This window comes from Chinchilla lanigera, unplaced genomic scaffold (assembly GCF_000276665.1).
Source record: "Chinchilla lanigera isolate Chin_1 unplaced genomic scaffold, ChiLan1.0 scaffold00057, whole genome shotgun sequence".
In the NCBI taxonomy this organism is placed as follows: Eukaryota; Metazoa; Chordata; class Mammalia; order Rodentia; family Chinchillidae; genus Chinchilla; species Chinchilla lanigera.
This window is the reverse complement of record NW_004955458.1, coordinates 10,243,785-10,253,209: the sequence shown is the minus strand read 5'-3', so window position 1 is coordinate 10,253,209 and position 9,425 is coordinate 10,243,785. Positions and strand designations below refer to the sequence as shown.

General features: G+C 38.6%; 1 protein-coding gene across 1 annotated transcript; it reads left to right on the top strand.

The window, feature by feature from the left end:
* On the top strand, positions 1 to 7,885 carry Avpr1a (arginine vasopressin receptor 1A; the record flags this gene model as incomplete). The annotated part of the gene is given in 3 exon segments (XM_013520787.1): positions 1 to 891; positions 2,883 to 3,107; positions 7,256 to 7,885. Coding segments are annotated over 3 exon segments (951 nt in total). The 3' UTR covers positions 7,267 to 7,885.
* Between the last annotated feature and the right edge of the window lie 1,540 nt (positions 7,886 to 9,425).

The following is a 9,425-nucleotide window of genomic DNA, read 5'->3' as shown; positions in this document are numbered from 1 at the left end:
ACGGCAGCCGCGACGCAGATGCGCCCGGGGCGGGCGACTGCCAGCCGCGGGACGCGCGCAACGAGGAGCTGGCCAAGGTGGAGGTGGCCGTGCTGGCCGTGACCTTCGTGGTGGCCGTGCTCGGCAACAGCAGCGTGCTGCTGGCCCTGCGCCGCACGCCGCGCAAGGCGTCCCGCATGCACCTCTTCATCCGGCACCTCAGCCTGGCCGACCTGGCCGTCGCCTTCTTCCAGGTGCTGCCGCAGCTGTGCTGGGACGTCACCTACCGCTTCCGCGGCCCCGACGGGCTGTGCCGCGTGGTGAAGCACCTGCAGGTGTTCGCCATGTTCGCGTCGGCCTACATGCTGGTGGTCATGACCGCCGACCGCTACATCGCCGTGTGCCACCCGCTCAAGACCCTGCAGCAGCCCGCGCGCCGCTCGCGCCTCATGATCGCCGCCTCCTGGGCGCTGAGCTTCGTGCTGAGCACGCCGCAGTACTTCATCTTCTCCATGATCGAGGTGGACAACGTCACCAAGGCCCACGACTGCTGGGCCACCTTCATCCAGCCGTGGGGCAGCCGCGCCTACGTCACCTGGATGACGAGCTGCGTCTTCGTGGCGCCCGTGGTCATCCTGGGCACGTGCTACGGCTTCATCTGCTACCACATCTGGCGCAACGTCCGCGGGAAGAGCGCGGCGCGCCAGGGCAAGAGAGCGGCGGGCTCGGGCGGCGCCTTCCACGAGGGCCTCTCGGTCGCGCCCTTCGTCAGCAGCGTGAAGACCATCTCCCGCGCCAAAATCCGCACCGTGAAGATGACTTTTGTGATCGTGACGGTTTATATCCTCTGCTGGGCGCCTTTCATCATCGTGCAGATGTGGTCGGTCTGGGATGAGAAGTTCGTCTGGACCGGTAGGCGCTGGGACCGCGGGACTGTGGGTTGTGAGTCCCACAGTTTTTCGTAGCGTGCTCACAATAGCGCTTAGTGAAAATCACATCCTGGGATCGTGGGGGGAAATTGTCACAAAGGGAAATTTCTGGGGTCTCAACTCCAGACTTCATAATGCAGTGTTTCTGCAAGGGGACCCAAGAATCAACATCTGTAGTATGCGGTGATGGTCCTAATACCACAAATCCGGAAACGGTGCTCTAAAATCACCCCTAACTACAAAGTGAGATAATGACCTTTAGCCAAATCACTAACTACTGTGTGAATATCCTGTTTTCAAGTTTGTTGGATCCAGGGAAGTATTTCTAGTGTCATAACTGCTTTTCGTTATGAAAGGTATCACAATTAACACACAAATTTTGTAGATTCTCCCTAAGGGCAAAAATCAAGATGAAAATCTTTTTTTTTTGGAGAAAACTGGAGAAAGATTAAGAAGTGAAGAACTTGAAATTATCATTTAGCTTATACTTCCTTTCTTGTTATAAATTTTTTTCTCACAATAATTACTTTTTCTGTTGTATTTTAAGCCAATGTTATTGATAAACTAAACTTGGTAGACAAATTCATTAGTCTCTTAGCAATAATTTGACCACATGCTACATAAATCTTGTAAAGTGTAGAGAACTAACTTGTTTGATTTTAATTCCTTCACAAAATAGAAAGGGTGATTTCATAGAAATTTACTCAAAGAAGCAATAGTCAGTTTTCCATTTTGTAAGATGTTTTTGTAAGGAAAAAAATTTTCAATCAAATATACTACAGGAATATTTGTGGTAATGGCAATACTCAGGATATAGATATCTGGAGAAGCTATTATTTATGTTTTTAAGGACTGGGGCCAGAGTGTATGTGATATATTTTCTGAGTTTTATTTACAAATAGAACTTTTGAATGACTTTAATTTAAACAAATAAATATTCCTGCAGGCTATAACATTATCAATGAGAAAAGATACAACACAAACACTATTTTTATTAATCATTTTCTGTCCTGTTTGATCTAAGGAGCCTCTATTGTCAATCAAATAAAAAATCCAATCTAATTATTATTGTATTGAGAATGAGACATAATTACTAAAAACTTCTGCACTTGTGCGTAGAAATGTAAATGATTTCTATTTTTAATACAGTCAGCCATGGATAATGATCACTTTTAATAGCAATATCTACTAACTGGCTGATTTTAATTCATTTTCATATAACAAGAGTGAGAAAACCCACATTTATATACATTAACCAAGGGAAAGTCAGTGCTTATTATTCTTATTTGTAGAAAAAGTGCATGGTCAGTGCAATAGTTTTATTGTGAAAAGTTGTAATATTTATGTAATTTGCCAGTACTGGTAGCATAAAATGTTTCAAGATTCTGTTGAAATTTCTCAGTCCAGCTGTTCTTAATATAATCTAATTGTTTGAAACACAGAGATAGTTTTCTTTTAAAAGCAAGCCAGATTGCTAATTATCCATACAAAACAGCTTTTCATATTAAAAGAATATGTTCAGTGTTTAATTTCTAAACACAGTCCACGATGCTATACTTTTGACTGAGCTCTTAGGATGAAAACACTTTGGCATATATGGTTATAGACTCTTGAAATTTCTTTGAAATTGTAGCCATTCTATAATTCTGTTTATTAGCACATGCTCCTGTTAGTCTAAAGTATGCAGAGATTTTAAAAAACTATGTCATAGATTTGCCTCTTGAAATTAACACTCATTCTACTTAAATATTTTAATATTTAACAACATTTGCATTAATTTTAAGGTATTTTGCTTACAAAAATGTTTTATAAGCAAGCAATTCCTAAGTACCACCAATTTCCCTGATACACAGGTTCGTTTTCTCTACTAACCTGTAACTTGTTCCTCTTTAATCGCTAGAAAAATGAGTTTATACAGTGCTCAATTTCTTGTTTTGACTATTTAAATATTTTTCTTTATTGCTTTTTATATAGATTCAGAAAACCCCTCTACCACCATCACTGCATTACTAGCTTCCTTGAACAGTTGCTGCAACCCCTGGATATACATGTTTTTTAGTGGCCATCTCCTGCAAGACTGTGTCAGAAGCTTCCCATGCTGCCAAAGCACGAAGCAAAACTTCCACAAAGAAGATACTGACAGTATGAGCAGAAGACAGACTTCTTACACCACCCACCGAAGCCCAACAAACAGCACAGGTACCTGGAAGGACTCACCTAAAGCTTCCAAGTCCATCAAATTCATTCCTGTTTCCACCTGACTCCAGGTTCATGCACCCTGACTCTTGTGACTGACATTTTGGTCCATTAGCTTAATCCAGCTAGAAATTCTGAGAACAAACGAACTAGGTGAGATAAACATGATTCAGCTCATTTTGTACAAGACTTCGCTTCTAGTTGGATTTTCCACATTGCTGTAACCAAGCAGTGTCATTATTTTATGCAGAATGTTGATGAAAACACACTACACTGAAATGTGTGAGCCTGATTCCCAGAAATATGAGTTATGTTTTTAAAGGAAAAATCATAACCACCCTGACTTTATATTTCATTGGTTTATTTTTGTTTCTGACACAAATCAAGAACTGGTTTTCTAGACAAAGGGAGCTTACCCTTTAGAGGAAGCTTCAGAGTAATTGTGTGTTCATCCAATAAAATCAGTGTATGCATCATAAAGTGAAGCTCCAAATGGTGACCTAGGGAATAGCACCTTGGAAAAGTGTGTGCTGGGGCATACTCAGCAGGAGGTGGCCAGTTCAGAGTGAGAAAAGTAAGATCTATTAGAAGCAACAAGTCACCCTAAGTTTCAAAATGATAACTAGCAGTGCCCTCCTTTAGATTCCCCACAATGTATGGACTCTGAAGTGTTGTAGACAGGTGAATAGGATGTTTTTCCTCAAACTGAAAAGGTTGCTTTAAAATCAGATTTGTTTGAGGCTTGTCAAATTTTATAGAAAAGTAGAAAAAGATTGCATAAGGTAATCTGAAGACTGGTCTTGGGTACTGTAAATGTATTTGATCTTGTTATAAAATAATCTGTGTGATGCTGGATATTAACATGATCATTCGTTCATGTTTTGTGAATCCAGCTTTACAGGTGAAAGTCTACTTGATAGTGACTCAGAATATAAAATTCCTCCTCTTCTGTTTAATGGGGAGATCCTTCCAATCTCCCATTCTCCTAATAGTTTCAGAATAGAGAAGACCGGGGTAGAGGTCAAGGGCAGGAAAGTAGGTGGACAGAGAGTCGTTCTGCACCTACTCTGAGTTCTATCCTTACTAAGTGCATCACCTTGGACAAGCTACGCATAAAAACACATAAAGCCTCTGTTTCCTTGGCTGTATAACAGAGTTAGTAACGCTCACCTCACAGGGTTGTTATGAGGACCAAATGAAATGAAATGTGTGGAAAGGGATTCATGAACTGTAAAACGCTGTATATGTATGCTAACAGTGGCATTTATTGTATTCTTGGGATCTCCAGAATTGTACAGATATTTTTTTCTCACTTGTTTTTCATTAACCAAAAGTGGTTGCTTTCATGTCTGTTATATAAAATCCTGACATTTAAATAGAGATCTGCTGAGTCATTGGAGAGCATTGCCAGTAGCCACTCGGCTTGGTCGGTCTTGCCCAACTAAAGTTGTCTAATAGACGGAATTTGCTTTTCTTTGAATGCAGGTAAACCAGAGCCAACCGAGAACATCAGTTGCTTTCATCTCTGAACAGAAATAAATTACAACACTCCTAGCAGTTGATGCATTTTCTTGTTGTTAATGGAACTTGTTGGTTTTTGTCTAGCTATGTCGTCTGGCTCCTTAGAAATCATGCTACAATTTGAGGATAAATATTTGGAGTATCTTAGAGGAAGGAAGAGTTACTTTCAGTAGTAGTACAGGGCTTTGTAAAAACTTTGTAGACAAGAAGCTGTGGACTGAACGGCACTGCTATAACCCGGAACCCTCAGCTTCACTCTCTTCATTCTCTTCCTTTCCAGCTTCTCGGCTCTTAGACTCTCTAGGTTGATAACCTTAAAAAAGTATTTCCAAGTGTTCTGTAGAAAGTAGTCCCTTAGGTCTTAGAATTCATCTTTCTAAAAATAATAAATAGGACTGGAGATATAGCTCAGTGATGAGCACTTGCCTGGAATCCTTGAGGGCCTGCGTTCAATTTCTAGCATGCAAAACAAACAAGTCATGTTAAATAAAAATTACAAAGAAAATGCTTATAGGGTACTGTTCAGTGTAAGTCACCAAGTAAATGAATCCCTTCTTTATTTGAGCTAGAGTAGCAGAGCTGGGGGCTGGGGATTTAGCTCAGCGGCAAAAGTGCTTGCCTGGCAAGCGCATGGTCATGAGTTCGGTTCCTAGTACCGGAGGGGGGGGGCGGAAAAATAGAGTAGCAGAGCTGTGCACTGCCTGAAGACTTCTGGATTGGAAAAAAGATAAGCCCATTTTTGTCTAAATCCATTTTCAAGGTAATACTTTCTTTTGTGCTTATAGGGATACTGTTTCAAAAAAACTGGCAGGTGTCCCCACTGAAATCAATTCCGTTTGTTCTTATTTCTGGAAGCTGCTCTCAAATAAAATGCACATCAAGCTCCACAGCTGTCTTTTCTTTTAGATGCACGAGATGAGAGAGTAGGAAACAGGCTGGGAAGACGTGAGAAGATCAGGGTGCTGTTTTTACAGCAGTCAAGTAGGTAGTCTTGTTCTTGGGGCACGGGGTTAGGTGGAGAAGTTTAGTATATCTACTACTAAAGCTTCCTCATACTGTATATCCAGAAATGGCATTCATGTAACTCCAATCTACATTCCGAATTGGAAGAGTCCTGCCTAATTCAGGAGAACAAGACTGTAGGCAAAGAGGAGGATGTGTGCTGTGAAGAAAAGTTTCCCTTTTCTTGACCAAAGAGAAGACCTGACTTATACCAAATGAGGACTCACAGTCAAGCGTGGATGTGTTGTACCTGCTTATTTTATTTTATAGGGTTATCTGTGGGAAAATCTTGCAAGAACACAATACTAATGTATTTATGTATCAGAAATGCAACTGATAAAAAAAAATCCACCAGTAAGGAGAAACAGGTCTGTTTGGTAATCAAATATTAATTGATAATGAGAAAGAAACATTTTGAAATACATATGACATGTTTGGGGGAAGTAACTTGGGAACATATATTTTTAAAGTGTAAAACACTTTGCTTTTTGCTTTGAGAGTTCACCTGGAACAAAAGTGCAGAGGAAATTAGTGAAATTATTGATTCATTTATACTCTGGTCAAATCTACAAACAGAATTAGCATCACCTTCAAGAAAGGATTACACCATGATACATGGAAGGGTGTTTTTTTTTACAGAAACAAAATACCAAGTAGTCTTTACAACTGCAGAACTCTCTATGCTTACTATGTTTCCTAAAATGGACAGCCATTGATGATTAAAAATACAACTTTCACCTGTCACTGTATATGCAAAGTAATCCAATTAGATTAAAGTTTTATGCTTTTATACTCTAAGACGTATAATTTTGTAACTTATTAGGCACTTAGACCTTTAAATTATGGCCTCACACTTGACTCTCCCTAAAACAGTTAGATATCATCTAGGACAAAACTGAGCCTAATCCTTCACTGCAAATATCAGAGCTTAGGCTCCTATTAACTTTCATAACTTGGGGCATTGAGCATTATCAAACAGGAGGCAAAAGCTGTCATTAGAATAAACCCAGGGCAAGCCATTGATGGAGGTTCCTGGGAGTCCAGAAGTAGCCACTGTATCCTAGCCCTGCCCCTCCATGTGTCCATTCAGTGATTGCACTTGGAACCCTGCATCACAGAGGACAGTAAACATTACATAATGATCCTTGGTTAGAATTTGACCTTAACCAATTTGAATGGAAATTTGAAGACTATTCAGCCGAAAGCTAATGTCCAATACAACCTGAATGCGCTGAATCACTAAGTGTGCTTCTGTTCTATACATAGGCCTTTAAAGCATAACGCTCAAGTGCAGTTTTTAAGAACACTGAATTATTATGAATGAAACTATATTTGTGATCTTTAGTATGTTACTATCAAAAATTATTTTACTGTAGCTAAAAATTAAGTGCCATTGTTTCTGTGTTGCTGTTTTGGCTTGAGTTTTTGGGGGGCTTTTGTTGCTGTTGTTATTTTTAGGTTGTGCTAGGGGTGGAACCCAAGGCCTCACAAACATGAGGCAAATGTCCTACCACTAAGCTACATTGCTAGCCTCTTTTTACATTCAGAAAAATATATTTTTATGTTGATTTACGTTCTACATAAAACTAAGTTAAATATTTTTTTAACTAAATATTTTTGTTTTCCAGGATCAAATTAACAAATACAGAAAAAGAAACTTAAGAATAAATCTGATGATATCAGAATTGCTACCTTTCCACCCACAAAGGTAGTTGTTTTTATAACATAAGATTTCTGACTTATATATACTACATGATGCATAAGCTCATTAGTACAACAAACTTAACTAAGTGTAGACACTATGTATTTAGTATTCCATTTTTGAAAGTGTTTCTCAGATGCTCTGTGTCCTCCACCTTATTGTGCTATATAGGAGAATTTCAGTGTGTTTTTTCTGGGCTGATTATATGACTCCAATTTTGAACAGACATTGAGATGTTTTGTGATTGTATTTAATATTTGGTTCTTTAATGAAAAAAATGCCTTGTATTATGTGGAAGTAACTGATACATTATTGCTCAATTTTACTGTGTGTTGGCATATTTCTATAAATAAAGATAAATTTCAGATTTCCTTGAAACAGTTTTTACAACTTAGTCTAATGGTGAAATACCTTTCAAGTCAATTATGCTGATTTTGTTTTTTAGTTGGTAGCTAATGATAGTTTTGTATTTGAGAACAAAAATGGATGTGTTAGTACTATTTGACTATAGCGAGAATAAGTGAAACTTTGTAATTACCTTTTCAATGAACTATAACCAAGAAAACAAGTCAATTTATTATGGTCTGTAAGACACCCAAAATAATCAGAGTTAGTTGAAGCTGTGTGTTATGCAGCCCTTAAAATTTCATCTATATTAATTTATTTCTAAAGGTTGGTCAAATTGACACTGGCCCTAAGGATCAAGAATTTTCCATTTTTATGGCTTTAAAATTAGAATTCTTTTCCCTGTGGGCTAATAAATTCAAAACTTACTAAGTTTCACTTGTGTTCCTTTTTTCTTTGATTTTATAAGTTGAATCTACAAGTATAAACTAAAAGATAATTTGGGGCCTGGCCTATACTCTAGAAGCAGTGAAATGTCCAGAATTATATGAAATGGAATTTGAAGTCTCTATTTTAAAATAGCACTGTTAGAGCCAGGTGTGGTGGTGCATGCCTGCAATTCCAGCATGAGGGAGACTGAGGCAGGAGGATCATTGTGAGTTCAAGGCCAGACTGGGCTACAAAATGAGTTCAAGAACAGCCTGAACTGCAGAGTGAGACCCTGCCTCCAAAAAGACCAAAAAAACTAAAAATAAATAAAAAACTAAAATAGAACTGTTATTTTTAAAGACATTTGTTGTAAAGAGAAAAGAACAAAAACAAAACAACACTAAAACTATAAAAATGATACAGAATTTTGAAACAAGATGTTAGGAAATCAACAGTGGTTTTTCTATTACTTATTGTTGTCTTCAAAGTAGTTGTTCCGATTACCAGATGCAAGATTGATCAAACAATTAAACATCATCTGTTCCTTTCAATAAACCAATAGAAATTAGAAGTACAATTATCTTAGCTATCTTATCTATATGTACATAATTTTTTCCTTTTCTTCTTTCTTTTCTCCTTTCCTGCATCCCAGTTGTTCTTTCTTATTGAGTACTTTCTTTCCCTTTCACAATATCTATTGTACCTTTCAGATTTTATTTACGCTTTCAGGTTCCTACACTAGGGAGACAATGTGGTGTTTACACATGCGGGTCTGATTTATTTCACTTATGAGTATGGTCTCTAATTGCATGAGTATGGTCTCTAGTTGCATCCATTTACCTATAAAAGCCTTGAGTTTATCTTTCTTTATAGATGAGTAATATTCCATTGCATAAAAATACTACATCTCTTTTATCCACTCCTCAGTTGATAGGCATTTGCGTTGTTTCCAAGATTTTGGTATGACAAATTGTGCTGCTGTAAACATGGGTGCACATGTATCGCTGTGGTATGATGTTTTTAATTCTTCTGGGAAAATAGCCAGAAAGAAAATAGCTGGGTTAAATGGGACCTCTAATCCTAATTTTTTTAGGAATCTCCAGACTGATTTCCAAAGTGGCTGCACCAGTCTACAGTGCCATCAGCAGAGGAGAAGTGTTCCTTTTTCACAACAGCCCCTCCAGCATTTGTTGTTGGTTGATTTCTTGATGACAGCCATTCTTTCCAGGGTGAGATGGCATCTCAGGGTTGTTTTAATTTTCATCTCTTGAATGAGTAATGATGTGGAACACTTTTTCATGTATTTATTTGTCATTTGTATT